Source organism: Myotis lucifugus, unplaced genomic scaffold (genome assembly GCF_000147115.1).
Source record: "Myotis lucifugus unplaced genomic scaffold, Myoluc2.0 scaffold_16, whole genome shotgun sequence".
Lineage (NCBI taxonomy): Eukaryota > Metazoa > Chordata > Mammalia > Chiroptera > Vespertilionidae > Myotis > Myotis lucifugus.
The window spans coordinates 11146324-11161621 of record NW_005871064.1 but is presented as its reverse complement, the minus strand read 5'-3'; the positions used below and the strand labels follow the sequence as shown (position 1 = coordinate 11161621).

The 15298-nt window shown below is 41.1% G+C and overlaps 1 protein-coding gene across 1 annotated transcript in view; it reads left to right on the top strand.

Moving 5' to 3' along the window:
* The window catches only part of GALNT1 (polypeptide N-acetylgalactosaminyltransferase 1), a 51132-nt gene that overhangs the window by 28245 nt on the left and 7589 nt on the right, over positions 1 to 15298 (top strand). Inside the window, exons 5-9 of the mRNA XM_006085163.3 lie at positions 735 to 942; positions 5026 to 5196; positions 7460 to 7577; positions 9083 to 9263; positions 10218 to 10357. Of these exons, the coding sequence (XP_006085225.1) occupies positions 735 to 942; positions 5026 to 5196; positions 7460 to 7577; positions 9083 to 9263; positions 10218 to 10357 (818 nt within the window). The remainder of the gene's footprint in view (positions 1 to 734; positions 943 to 5025; positions 5197 to 7459; positions 7578 to 9082; positions 9264 to 10217; positions 10358 to 15298) is intronic.

Genomic DNA, 15298 nt, shown 5'->3' with positions numbered 1-15298 from the left:
TTATTATCTCCTGATAAAAGAACTACTAATAAAAGACTGCAGTAATCGCCGAAACCGGTTTGGCTCAGTAGATAGAGCGTCGGCCTGCGGACTGAAAGGTCCCAGGTTCGATTCCGGTCAAGGGCATGTACCTGGGTTGTGGGCACATCTCCAGTGGGAGATGTGCAGGAGGCAGCTGGTCGGTGTTTCTCTCTCATCGATGTTTCTAACTCTCTATCTCTCTCCCTTCCTCTCTGTAAGAAATCAATAAAATATATTAAAAAAAAAAAAGACTGCAGTAATCAATATGACAATTAGTTTCTACCTTGGAAGAAATCCCAAAATTTTCTGAACTCTAACAGCTATTGCATATGCATTCCTGTTCTCTATTTTGGTCTGGATTTAATGCTCTCGAACTATATTCTTTCTATTCCTGATCCTTAAGCACAACTAGAAAAAGTAGCACTGAGCCTGACTAAGAACTGCTTAGAGAAATGTGGTAACGTGCCTGTCTTTGAGCCTGAATTCCAAGGCTCCCTCCTGATTCCTTGTGTAAAAAGGGAGAGGCAGCCCTGGTACTTTTCTCTTGGGAGATAAAGGGTTTGGTACCCTCTAGCAAAGTGGGTTTGTGAGTCAGGGAGCCTCACTGAAGTGCTCAGGAAATATTTGTTGAATGAAGATTGCAGATCAAAATTGCTTTACATCTAGATAACGCCAGTTCAGTTTTTCATGTTATTTTTGCTTTAATTTTTCAGACTTTTTGAAAAGACCTCTGGAGAGTTATGTGAAAAAATTAAAAGTACCAGTTCATGTAATTCGAATGGAACAGCGTTCTGGATTGATCAGAGCCAGGTTAAAAGGAGCCGCTGTGTCCAAAGGCCAAGTGATCACATTCTTAGATGCTCACTGTGAGTGCACAGTGGGGTGGCTGGAGCCTCTCTTAGCCAGGATCAAACAGGACAGGTAATTTTCTGGAGTCTGTAAACATGTTTTCAGTGTGTTTGTCCTAAACTACATGGTAAGTTGCAAAATTCTGTATTTGTGAATAATACAAAAACAATTTCCTCTGAAGTTTCCTTTAAGATACCCTTGAAGAGCACTCTAAGCTAATTATGAAGACCACATTCTAAAGCAGCCGTGGGCAAACTACGGCCCGCGGGGCCGGATCCAGCCCGTTTGAAATGAATAAAACTAAAAAAAAAAAAAAGACCGTACCCTTTTATGTAATGATGTTTACTTTGAATTTATATTAGTTCACACAAACACTCCATCCATGCTTTTGTTCCGGCCCTCCGGTCCAGTTTAAGAACCCATTGTGGCCTTCGAGTCAAAAAGTTTGCCCACCCTGTTCTAAAGCATGGAAGGAATGTTTACAAACTCTTGTTAATGAGGCTGGATTAGGAAGCATGCTGTTAAGATGTATACTGTGTATATACTCTGTTCACTGAGCAGGGGCAGAAGAGATGGACAGTGAAGTCAGGAAGAGTAGGGTAAAACCCTTTGCTTGTCTCTACTCTGTGAAGCCAGCACTGGAGCAGGCAGGATGTCCCATCTCGGTTTAGGCATGTCTAACTCGCTGCTGGCATGTCAAACTCATTAAATGAGGCATGCAAACTGCCGGCCGGGAGTTTGACATACTTGGTCTACATGTTTCCTGGAAATGTAGGACAGCAAGAAGTAGAAGAGGGTGGGGAGATATGTGTTACATCCTGAAATGCTGAAAAGCACTATAATCCTATACAATAAATAGGTAATATGCAAATTATCCCTCACACCCTCACAATATGACTGCCTATGACTGGGCCGGCAGGGGGGTTAGTGAGGGACGACCAAACGACTGAACAAGCAGGCTGCGTAGGGCGACCAGGCTGGTGGGGGAGGGGTGCAGTTGGGGGCGATTAGGCTGGTGGGGGGGGGGATGTTGGGGGCAACCAGGCTGGTAGGGGGGTAGTAAGGGGTGACCAGGCTGGTGGGGGAGGGGGGCTTTAGGAGCAACCAGGCTGGCAGGGAGGGCAGTAAGGGGTGACGGGGGCGGGGAGGGCAGTTAGGGGCGACCAGGACGGCAGGAGGGGCTGTAAGGGGGGACAGTTAGGGGCAACCAGGCAGGCAGGTGAGCAATTAGGAGCCAGTGGTCCAGGATTGTAAGAGAGATGTCCGACTGCCAGTTTAGGCCAAAACCGGCAGTCGGACATCCCCCGAGGGGTCCCAAATTGGAGAGGGTGCAGGCTGGACTGAGGGGACACCCCCGCCCCCGCACGAATTTCGTGCACTGGGCCTCTAGTCTTAGATAATACAGGAGCAGCATTGGGTGCTGTGGATGCCCATGATTGTCTTCTTTCTTAATGCACATTTGTTAAAGAATATCTACTATTGGGCTCTGGCTTGGTTCTTGTGTATCAGGAGAGCACCTGACTCTGCAGTTTGCTAGACCTCTGTTAGTTGAATTTCTGCTTGTCCTCGCAGTTTGAGCTAGAGCCTGTCTGTCAACTTAACATTGAGGTTTAGATTTTAGCAGGCTAAACTTTTACTGGTCACGTGGAGCATAGGGCATGTCACAGCCATTACATCTATTCTGTTTGTTAGCAATTGCTGGACCTCAATTTCTACCCATTCAAAGATGAACAGGAAGCACCTACATTGGCGATGAGGAGATATAACAGCTTTAGGAAGTAATAGGTGACTGACTTAGGAAATACTTGCTTGCATAAAGACAACACATAGCCTTGATGAAGCAGGAGCCGGGATCCATGGAGAGAAGCACCGTGAAGTGACAACCGAAATAAGAAAGGGGATTGGCTGAAATCATCACAGCAGCTTCCAGTTCAGGCTGTGTGGTAGATTAGGGATCCCAAGTAAGTTTCCCAGCTGGAAAGCTAAATGCTGGGTAAAATACAAAAATCAGTTTTAAATGCATCACTGACTTGGCAGCAAAGTAAGAAATTTTGCAGGTCGGAAAACAAAGTGAGAACAAGTGAGTAGTTGAAACACAAAAGCCAGCTTTCACTTGTACGGTTTCCGCTGAACTTGGGGACACTGAGCCTCTGCCTTGAAAGACAGGACAGGAGACAAAGCCTGGCCCTGCCTGAGTAGGAAGGTGAATAGCAAACACCTGTCTAGAGCTAGGACCCTGTCACCTGTACCTCAGTGTAAGTGAGGAGGGGAAATAAATCCCACCACCCCAGAGAAAATGTGCCTGCTTCAACCTTGGCATGGGTGGCAGAGGGGAAACAAATCTCTCCTAAGAATTTATACACAGAATATGGAAAATAGAGAACCAACTCAACTCATTTTATGAAACTAGTATAACCTTAACAGGAAAACCAGAAAAGATATATGTTGAAAAATATTCAAACCTACTCATGAATGCTAATACAAAAATATCACAATACCAGCAAACTTGAGTCCAACTTAGCGGGAGACAATTATGTATATTATATATGCACATATATATTAATATGTACAATATTTTATATAAACACATATATATCATAGCATGATCAACTCATTTAGTTTAATATAAAGCCAATTTATATAATACACCCCATTAACACATTTCTGAAACTGATTAAAACTCTGGGACCACTTCAGTAGGTACAGAATAAGGGTCCATTTATAATTAAAATTACTTAGCGAACGGTTATAGAATGGAAATTTACTAATCTGAGAAAGGACAACTTAAAAACAACAACAAAACCTTAGCAAGCAAACATCATGTTAATGGAGAAATGTTGAAAGTATTTTTTAAAAGATGTGGAACAAGATAAGGATGCCATGAATTACTACTGTTCCTCGGGATTATTAAGAAGCTGTAGATTTTACAGTGATAGGAGAAGTAAGTAAAAGGTGTCAGGGTTGGCAAAGAAAAAATCAGTGCGCTGAGTTGTAGAGGATTTTTTTCTGTTAAAAATAATTTTGCTGCGTAACTAATTGGCTGTGAGGCAATTTTGCCATAAAAAAGATGAAATAACTGGTTGACAGTTTGGAGTATTTTTGTTTGATTTCATTTCTCCATTGACAAATCAATCAACTGTAGTAAAAAAGATAACTGCTTGCCAGTTTTGGTTTGGTTGGTTGGTGTCATTTCCTTATTGACAAAGTTCTTGCAGTAACTCCCATTTTTATATAACTTTTAGCTAGCCCTCACATGTCTGTACAGTGACAAGTAGACATGGTGGTCTTAAGATAGTTAGCATTTCGCCTGGGGCTGGGGGCAAGTGGGGGCTAGAAGAGGTCAATGGGGGAAAGGGGACATCTGTAATACTTTCAACAATAAAGATTAAAAAAATAGTTAACATTTCTTTCAGATAACAGTGGTTTACCCCAAGAGTTGGTTTCTTATTTTCAAGCACAGCAGTAATTCAGGGCATCCTTATACAAAGCTAGCGCATGTGAGAATGTTCTGTTTATACCAGCCTAGTGCACACTGCAGCAGGAGAGAGGCCGAGGGCCCTCTCTGAGGTCGCAGGGTTGAACCCACATTTCCCCTGGGTCAAATCCACAACATAAAGCCAGTTATTTGCACAGTATTGCCATGAAACTACACACATTTTAAACAAAATGTTTTAATTTTTGGATCCACACTTTCATGTTTATGTCTTATGTTTTAACGTCTCTTTCTTGTGATTTTATTTTCATGGCCAATTCGTTATACATTGAAAACGCCTGAGGCAACGTTTTTAGCAATGCTCACAGCAAAAATACTAGATGGTGGTGGTTTGGTGGCAAATAATGTAAAAGTATGAATGAAAAAGGGATGGAAGGTTATCACATTATAAATAAATAGTTATGATGCTAGCTTGGTAGGATATAGCAGGTATCCCCTTTTCTTCCCCATTGACCTCCATCCTGCTCTCACCTCCTCCCCAGGCCTTCACTGCACTATTGTCTGTGTCCATATATGCATGTAAGTTCTTTGGTTAACCTCTTCCCCCCACCGCCTTCCCTCTGAAATGTTCTTATTTTAAAAACACTTAGTGTACTATTGTTATAGTAGGCCTCAAAAAGGGAAGTTTGGGAAGATTTTTAAATTTGCCTTTCTGATTTCAGGAAAACAGTGGTGTGTCCCATCATCGACGTGATCAGTGATGATACTTTTGAGTACATGGCGGGTTCTGATATGACCTATGGGGGATTCAATTGGAAGCTCAATTTTCGCTGGTACCCTGTTCCCCAAAGAGAAATGGACAGAAGGAAAGGTGACCGGACTCTTCCTGTCAGGTAATTAATTTGTCAAACATTTTCCCTAGAGTGTTATTGGCAGGGGATTGTGAAGCTTTGGGAATTATAAGGATTATAAGTGTATTTTCAGAGACATGAAACATATGGGTACCTTACATGTAGTTAAGAGCCATCTTTCACATATATCATTACTTTAAAGAGGTATTTTTCCCCTTGATCAATTAATAAAATTAGAATTTTTTGCTTATACAAATCTAGTGCACACAAAAAATGTTGGTGACATGCATATATTCTTTCTTTCCTATATGAACATTTTGCAAATCTATAAGTCAGAATTTATACTTTAATTCAGTTGTTAAGGATAATAATATTGATCTTAAATCAAACTACCCCTTAATTATAAGTGTTAATATGTGAAAATATTACTTAAAACTGGGTTCTTGTACCAAAATATAAGATTTTAAATTCAGACTAGCACCATCTGGATGATATTTACTGACTGGTAAAGTTTAGAAAGCTTGTTTTAAATATAAAAAGGACTAGAATTGACATATGTATAAAAATGAATTTTCATTAGTGCACTTCTGAATTTTCTTTTGTTCTACATTTGGTCATATATAGACTTTTTTTTTCCAGAAAGGGATAATAACCGTCCTGCTATTCACACTCTAACCTGAGAGCCTGAGCTTTCTGAGCCTTCCTAGGATTGATCCCAGCTGCATCCACATGCAGTTGCCGTAGTCATCGAGAGTGCCATCACAAGCAGGCTTTTTAGGTTTCCCCATCCTGGGCTTCTCAGATCTGCCGCCCCTTGAATTCAAGCCCTGTCCTGGCAGAGTACACTAGAGGTGTCAATGATTCTGACCTCCTTCCCCTGGCCTGCTGGAGTTCTTTCCTAGTAAAGGAATTTTCCACTCCTACACTGACTAGTCAAATCACCATCTAAGCCAAGGGTTCCTAAACACTTGGTAAATGATGGACTTCTCTGCAAAATCTAATGAATGCTATGTCTCCTCTAAGGAGGGGAGTGCACATATACAAACCGAAGATACAGCATATAATTCTAGGAAACTTAGAGATGCCCCAAACCCAGGTCAAGAAACCCCTGAACTAAATGCTCACGCTGGGTGTTGGCCTATTCCCTTTGACTCCTACGATACTAGACTTTCTTTTTCTCTTCTAAAATCAAACTAAGTCCTAATTTTTTGTGTGTGTGGAAACAACTATTCCTACTGGAAAAACAAATATGCCAACCTCACTAGGGCATGGAATGAGTACATTTTAGAGTTACAGAGGCGGCCCAATTCATCCTGAAATTTGACCTCCATGGTGTCTTTCTCCCTAAAACTTCATAGTTTTCTTCTAGTCAGAGCCTAGTTTTTCTTCACACTCATTCTTCAAGGAAATCAAATGTTTGGTAGTCATTTAGTTAAACCTCCTTCTTATCATGTCTCTGCTTAATTCCATATTTCCACCTGTTCTGCATATGGGGGCCGTGTTTTGCGGAACAAGGCTCCTCTCTTGCCAAGGATATACCATACTTGGTGGTCAGGATGATGATCCCCGAAGGATGTATAGATTTTATTCTGTACTTCATCTTCTTTCCTTAACGGTTCCAGTCAGGTATAGGGAAAGGGCCCCGTGTATTTCAGCCTGTTTAGTCTTATGTCTTTGCAGTATTTGCCTTCCTTTAGAACAGCGGTTCTCAACCTGGGGGTCGAACGACCTTTTCACAGGGGTCACCTAAGACCATCGGAAAACACATGTATAATTACATATTGTTTTTGTGATTAATCACTATGCTTTAATTATGTTCAATTTGTAACAATGAAATTGGGGGTCACCACAACATGAGGAACTGTATTAAAGGGTCGTGGCATTAGGAAGGTTGAGAACCACTGCTTTAGAACCTGGTGTGTTAGAGTTGCTCACACGAGTCTAGTGGGTTACCATAGCCGCTTTTAGAGTGGCTAGGAACTGTGGCATAGGTGCACTCTCAGGTGGAGAGAATTTTGAAAAATAGCTTCAGTTTAAGGAGTTTCCAGGTGGATGCTGAGGAAGAGCCTGTGAGAGTGGAGAGGAGGACTGTGACGGCCTGACCAGGGTGCAGGTCATGTCTGAAAACCAAATAGCACAGCAAGAAACAGAGCAAGCCCCTGGAGGCTGCTATGAAAATCCCCAAGAGTGTGAGAATAAGCATTTATTCTGTCATTATAAACAGTTATAAAACAACTTTTTAAAACAAAAACTGATTGTGAATTTAAATTGTAATTAACGGTATAGTATTACGATTGAATTTCAGAACACCTACCATGGCCGGAGGCCTGTTTTCAATAGACAGAGATTACTTTCAGGAGATTGGAACATACGATGCTGGAATGGATATCTGGGGAGGAGAAAACCTAGAAATTTCCTTTAGGGTAAGTTCCCTTTGAAAAAGTAATCTACTTAACCTTAAGTATGGATATGGTTTAATTATTCATGTTATTGCTAAATAAAAAAATTAATCTTGTATGAGTTCAACCAGACTTCAGAGCCTTCAGTTCATAAAAAAGTTGGCGATACTATTAAGCGTTCATTGTAAGTAATTTTAAGCAAGTAATTCAGTTATTTTAATAGTCTACCTATAAAACTTATACAAGATTCCCTATTTGTTTATAATTTCTGTTACTGAAGTAATTCAAGCTAGCTCTAAAAATAGTCAACATGTTATTCAAATGACATTGTGTATTTCTGCAAATAACCTAGTTTTAGACACATAGCTTACGGTGGAAACCACACCGACTGCACTGTAATCTGAACCCGCTCGCTCCTTAGTGGACATCTGCCGCTTATATAAGGGGAGGCTCGGACTCCGATCCTCTTGGAGATCCTAGTCAGCTTTCTCACTTTATGATCCTTGGAAAAAGTGAAAGTACACACACTGAATATTTAAATTGTAAGCAGTTGGTAGATTTTTAATTAATGGAAACACTTTTTTGAAAGGAGCAAAAGGATAATTTCATTAACCCTTTGAGTGCCAACCAATATCCTAGGAATTATGCTAAAATTGCCAAGGCATTTTTGCTGATTTTACAGCAGTTTAGGAAAAAAATTGTGAATCGCAAGTAAATGAAGTTACATATTCAATATCTTCCACAAAACCGTCATCTTCACAGCAAGAATTGACATATTTAGCAATATCATCATCACTAATAAAAGCAGACTTAGAACTAGACACTGCAGGAGGAGCGCAGTAGCGCTCGCGGCACTTTTGGCGAAAGACAGGAGGAGTGCGATTGCGCTCCCTGGCACTCTAGGGGTTAAATAAGCATGGGAAACCATACTTGATCTGTCTTTTAGCCCCTTTTTGTTTTTGCTTACAAGGACAACAGAGTGTGTTGTCACGGTCTCCCTGGATAACTCGAGAGATTCCCGGGCTGTGTTTAATGTGCAGGCTGTGACACAGGTTTGGAGGAGGAGGAACAGACAGGACTCTGGCTAAATACTCCGTGGTCAAAAGTGTTTTTGACCATGAACCATATTAATAAATACATTATTCATTATACACACACGGCACATAAACATTTCATGAAACAGTATGTCCTTGTTAGCAAGTACTGGTTGCAATTCATCAAATTTGAATTTATGATCCTTTTATGAGTCATGGTCTGCAGTTAGGAAAATACTGCTCTAGAGCTCATTATCGTTTCTGTATTTAGCCTTTAGCCTATCTTTTCTGAATTTAATCTTCACCTTCTGTTTTAATCAGAACCAAAAATTAGAGAAAGGTTTGCTCCTGAGGAAGCATGGTTTTAAAAAGATCATGTCACTGGGGCTCTACTATACGCCTGTGAAATTTCACGTATGAGATTCAGCAGATGCGAACAGATTTCTTTTTCAACAATCACTGTTTAAAACGAGTCTTCTCTGGTGTTGTGTTCAGATTTGGCAATGTGGAGGCACCCTGGAGATCGTTACTTGCTCACATGTTGGACACGTGTTTCGGAAAGCTACACCTTACACGTTTCCGGGAGGCACAGGACAGATTATCAACAAAAATAACAGACGCCTTGCAGAAGTGTGGATGGATGAATTCAAGAATTTCTTCTATATAATTTCTCCAGGTTAGCATTATTTTACATTAGAAATACAAGTCTAACTTGCTTGTCCCTGATCCTAATGCCTTCTGAGGAGATGTAAGAAGAGGTAGAAAAGGCTTTGAGCAGAGGTGAAACACTTACCTACATAAATCACTGTAAGAAATAAATGAAATCACACACAGTATAAAAAGCACGTAGCAGCCCTGGCTGGGTGGCTCGGTTGGTTGGAGCATTGTCCCGTACACCAAAAAAGGTTGTGGGTTTGGTCTTTGGTTGGAGTACATACAGGAGGCACCAATCAATGGTTTCTCTCACATCACTGTTTCTTTCAAAATCAATAAAAGCATATCCTCGAGTGAGGATTAAAGAAAATAGAGTGTTTAGCAGAATGCCTGATATAATATATTATTAACAATAAGTTATCCAGGTCAGTATTGTAGAAATTACTGTTAGTCCAGGTGTTACGTGTGTTGTAACCTAACAGCGATATTTAACGTTGATGTGAAGTGCTGAGAATCTCCAAGCCAGTCCGAGCCCAGTGGTAGCATGCCTCCAGGGACTTTTCTCCAGACGTCTGTCTCATCTTCAGTTTTGTGGGAATAGCTGTTCGATGAGCTGGAAATCTGCCTGGCAGTGTTACCATTCCCTCCTCGACATTTATTTGGGCAAAATAAATCTTGATTTTTGTTTTTGCCTTAACATAGTAAAGTTTTCTGATCCCATATAACTTACATTTGTATTATTATTAGCAAGTATACCATTCTCACATATATTAGTACATTTTTTCCAAAGAAAAATTAAATTTATTTCCTCATTTTATACTTTGGGAAGTGGATCTATGGTATATCACTTGAATAGTCACACATCACCAAAATGGTGCTACTTTTCCCATCATCTGGCTTAGTTAGATGTAATACATAAATAGAAATATGCTACCGATAGAACATCAATAATTCAATCACTCATTTCTTTTAACAGGTGTTACGAAGGTAGATTATGGAGATATAGCATCAAGACTTGGTCTAAGACACAAACTCCAATGCAAACCTTTCTCTTGGTACCTAGAGAATATTTATCCTGATTCGCAGATTCCACGTCACTATTTCTCTTTGGGAGAGGTAAAAAAAAAAATAGTATTCTATGTGGTTATTATATTCTCACATATCAAAATCAATAGAGGTTAAACGTCCAACAAGAAGTACCTTCATATTAAAATTACATAATCATAAGTGTGGCAAAATTCTTATTAGTTGACAGTCTACCTCATAACTTGAAACCTTATTGTTTTTTTATTGTATTTTCTTAAAATAAGAATGCTCTACCCTTAGCCTTTCATAGCTGGACTCTTGTTACAACATATTAGTGTCTTCCATAGACTTCTAATTTTAACAAACTGACCCATTTAGTTGAAACCATATACTCCTAAAGCTAATGTCCTAATGTTAATTAGCCTGAATCAAAACTTGAAGAACTTCAAAGTAAATATAATAAATTATAAAGAACTGACAAGGAAACTTGCAAGGCTATTGATAATTAATTGTATTTTTAATACTCATTATTTTTCCTTTGTGAGTTCTAAATCTCATTTTGGGTGGGGCGATGGAAAGAATGTTGGTAGCATGTTTGTTTCTGATGATGCCTTTAGTCATTGCTCTTAGAATTCAGCAACAAGTTTTCTTGAAACCTGAAATAATGTGCTTCTTAATGCTTATAATTAACACAGTTAGTTGTGCTTTGGAGTTTGGCCTTTGTATCTTTATGGGTGCCCATAGTATAGGGTTTAATGTGAGAGAGACATGTGCCCTATTCCACAGTATTCTTAGTGTCCCATTCTGCCTCCAGCCCAAACTGTGCTCTGTGGATGGGAAATCCAGGTCCTTTTCTTTAACTGAGAGGTCTGGTCAAATCAAGGAATCTGTGTCAGGAGATTGGTAGGGACAAAGTCCCTGATGGCTTCAAGGGATCGAGGGAGAAAAGGAAGTGGAGATCATGAGTGGACGAGTCTTGGAAGAAATTTTGTTACAGAAAAAGCAGACTGATGGGTGGTTGCTGGAGGGGAATATGGGGTTAAGGAAGAATTTTTGTTGTTGTTTATTTTTGCTATGATGAAACTGTGCTAATGCAAATGACCCAAAAAAGAAAATGTGAATATGCTCAAATCAAGCCACTGATTGCAGGAGTTATGTGGGAATCAGATGGGAGGGATGCCTGCAGTGCACAGGGGAGGGAGAGGTGGGGGCAGGGGAGAAGGCAGTTCATCCATTGGTACTGGGAAGAAGGTAGAGGGAATGGGCTAGTGCCGGCCAGTTGTAGATTTCAGGGGAGAAGCTGGTGGTTTGTGGTGGAAGTGTGAGGAAGTTCTAATGACTTGTTTGCTCATATAAGAGGGAAGAGGCAGTATTGGGGATGGGGATTGGGGAAAAGATGCCAATTAGAAACAGGATGTGGGAGCAAATAGATCCCAGAGGGAGCCGATGGTGGTGAGCTAGAGCAGTTTCAACCTGGTTGTGTTTTCTCCCGTGTCGTCCTTAGTAGTTACTGAGGCTGCTTCGGGGCTGAAAGTTCCCTACCTCTGAATGTCGTTGTGCTTTAAGGAATTCACCCTCAAACAACTGATGTGGAGTGTCTTGCCTCATTAATGAGCATCTGTTCCCTTTGCTGTAGCCTCATTCAGGTTGAGAAAGGCCCAGGGAAGGTGATGTGCCATGGGAAGATTCATAGCAGTTGCTCCTGCCACTTGCCTTTAGATAATGAAAAGGTGTTCTTTCCCTTTCAACTGACCCAGTTTTGGACAGCACCTGGGCGTTGTTAGCTGAGCCAGAATATAGGTGTATTACAAAGAGCCACTTGTCTAACCCATAGCAGACGATTGCCAAAGCAAACTTGCCTTTTACCTGCCTCTTGCCAGCTGGCTTTCTCTATAAGGAACAGATTTAACCCTCTGTGGCCTGCTTGTTCTTAGCTAAGCAGCTGGCTTACTCTTGTGTACCCTTCATGGCAAGCCACACTACGCAGATGAAAGCTGATTGCCGGGCCGGGGCCAGGCGTTCTCAAGCTTGTGATCAGAGCTCTGCCTGCGTGAACCTCCTTCACTACAGCCTGGAACCTAGCCTTCAAGGGTCTTTTGTCAGACTTGGGCCCGGGAGACCTGGAATCACAGGCTTTCAGAGTAGGAAGGGAAATTGGAAAGTGTAAACTTCGTCTCTGATTTCACTGAGCCCAACTCTCCTAAGCTCCTGTAGGGCCTGGAACTGAATAAATGTGTTTCATTGTGATATCTAATAGCTGTTAATCCAGGAGATGAATATTCTAAACAACCACCACAAAAAGCAAGGAATTCCGACCCCTAGTGGGTTAGCCAGCCTCGACTGACCGTAGCTTCTCCAGGCAGATCTGACGATCCTAAGGTTCAGTGAGCATGATCTCCATGTCTAGCACCAACCTGAGTGCTTCACAAATATTAACTCTTTATCCTCACATTAACACTATGAGATATAGGTGCTGTTCTCCCCACTTCACAGTAAGTAAATTGAGGCATACGTAAATGGTTTAAACAACAGGGCAAAGGTCACAGCCACAAAATGGAAAAGACAGGATTCAAATGCAGTCTGGCTCAAGAGCCTGTATTCTTAGCCACTGATCCCATACTGTTCCTCACATCTAACCAATCTTTACCTTATGGCAAGGATTGAAAAAGTGACTCCATATTCTATTTTACTAGATTCCAAAAATCCTTTAACCGCTAACGTTGTCCCCCCTAATGGAGATGGCAAGATTTGTGAGGAGGCTAGAGTAGAAATGAAGGAACTTAGCTCTGATTCTTACCTGTTTCCCAAGACTGAGTGCATTCACAATTATTTTCAACTCTTAAAGTGAAAAATAATATTTTAGAGATAGCTGTGTATACCTAAGTTGCTACTTCAGAAGGAACTAAAGATTTGCCTGATCTGTGGATAAGGAAGGGAAACGGACATTTATTGTGGGCCTACTATGTATCAGTTCCTACTAGGCTCATTGAGAGATCTCAGCACCCCTGAGACTGGTATCCCTGTTTTACAGGTGAGAAAATGAGGTTTTTACAGCAACATTTCCCATTTACTGAGTAAAGAATGCTGCTATCTGCTGTCCCTCAGGGTGCTCACTCGGTTAGAAAGACAGGGGTGGGAGAGAGGGAGTGGATTTTGTGGCCCAAAATGTTTGGGAAATGCTATTTTTTTAATGTCCTCCTAGACCAGGGGTGGGCAAACTTTTTGACTCGAGGGCCACAATGGGTTCTTAAACTGGACCGGAGGGCCGGAACAAAAGCATGGATGGAGTGTTTGTGTGAACTAATATAAATTCAAAGTAAACATCATTACATAAAAGGGTATGGTCTTTTTTTGTCTTTTTTTTTTTAGTTTTATTCATTTCAAACGGCCGGATCCGGCCCGCGAGCCGTAGTTTGCCCACGGCTGTCCTATACTATCAGACCCTACCCTACCAAGAGTCACAGCATGTAAAAGGCTTTGAGAAGTCTTTTAGCAAATAAACCTATTTAAACTTGTTTAACCCAGTATTTCCCAAACACGTTTGATTTTAAAATCCTTTCAGTGGCACGTGTATCCAAACCTGGCCAGATACTGTTGTTCAGATCGTGGTTTGGGGCATCACTGTCTTAGGATCCCGACCTGCCGATGGTTTCGTGGCATGTAATAGAAGGGTCGGAGTGAGGCCCAGGTCTGCATCCCCAAACCCACTCTCACTCCCACCCATCTGCCTCCAGACACCGTGGAAGTGCAGCTAATTCCCTGACCACCACAGTTCAGATATTGCTATGATTGAGGTAGAAAACTTCCTGCTTCTAACAATTCCTCACCCTTTGGCAGTCTCACAATTAGTTGTACGTTGTGCCTACAACTGTTTTGGTTTGGCTCATTGGCAGTTCTGGTTCTATGACTGGTATTATTCAGTCATAAAGAAATCCTATGAAAAGGACCATTCGTCTACAAACCTTCCCCTTTGACATAATTTAGATCCCCTAAGATGTCTACTAACTTGGGCCTTCCATGTGCCTCCACAGAGGGCCCAGGCTGTGGTAGCAGCTTCCTAGCCAGCTTGTGCACAGTTTCTCTCATTGACAAGTAGCCCTCACAAAAAGTGGAAGACTTTTTCCTGTGTGTCAGCATGTAGTCCTGCACAGCCAGTGTTGTAGCCAGTAGCCACATGTGGCTGTTTAAATTAAATTCAAATTCAATGCCTCAGTCACACTAGGCACCTGTGGCTGGTGGCTCCATATTGGACGGCACAGATGTAAAGCATTTCCATCATCATAGAAAGTTCTGTTGCTCAAAGGTGGGGACATTAACACAATAGCCAATTCAGGAGGCTGTTCATCGATCTTGCCATCATTCCATAAATTTCACCCTGCCCAGGCCCTAAAGTTGAGGTGTTCATATTTGCTTGTCAAACCCAGCGAATTAAAAACTCATAACTGCTGTATATCTTCCATAATCATCTTTACTCTCAAGTGATTTAGAAAATGTACATCCTAAAACAACTTTCTTAGGGATGTATTACATCAAATTCCCAACCATCCTGTCAGTAGTTATTTTCTGCTCCATTAAGGAGAACATCAGGAGAACATTTATATTCAGGAGTATCTACTCCAACGAGAAGAGCTCCCTTCTTTTTCTATAGCAAATCGGTCTTTTAGTTTGAGGTGACTCAATAATTTAGAATCTCAGTTGGTATTGGAAATCCTGATAATCTTCAAGTACTGTGTTACCAAACAAGGGGACTTCTCTTGTTTCTCTTTCCAAGATAGTCATCAAAATATCACTTGAAATGTGAATAAACCAGAAGAAATTCATAGTGTAATAAGACTACTGAGCACTTTGTGAGGATCTATCCTGTATGTAAACCAAAGATGGGACAGAGCCCTCTAAGCGCGGGAGAACCCAGAAGCTAGCCCATCTTTTCCTTAGCTTACACTTCAAAATCCTAACTTGTCAGGAGGTCTCACTTTTTTTTTTCTAGTTTTGTCCGTTTTGTTTTTTTTTTTTTTTAGAATCCAACAAAGG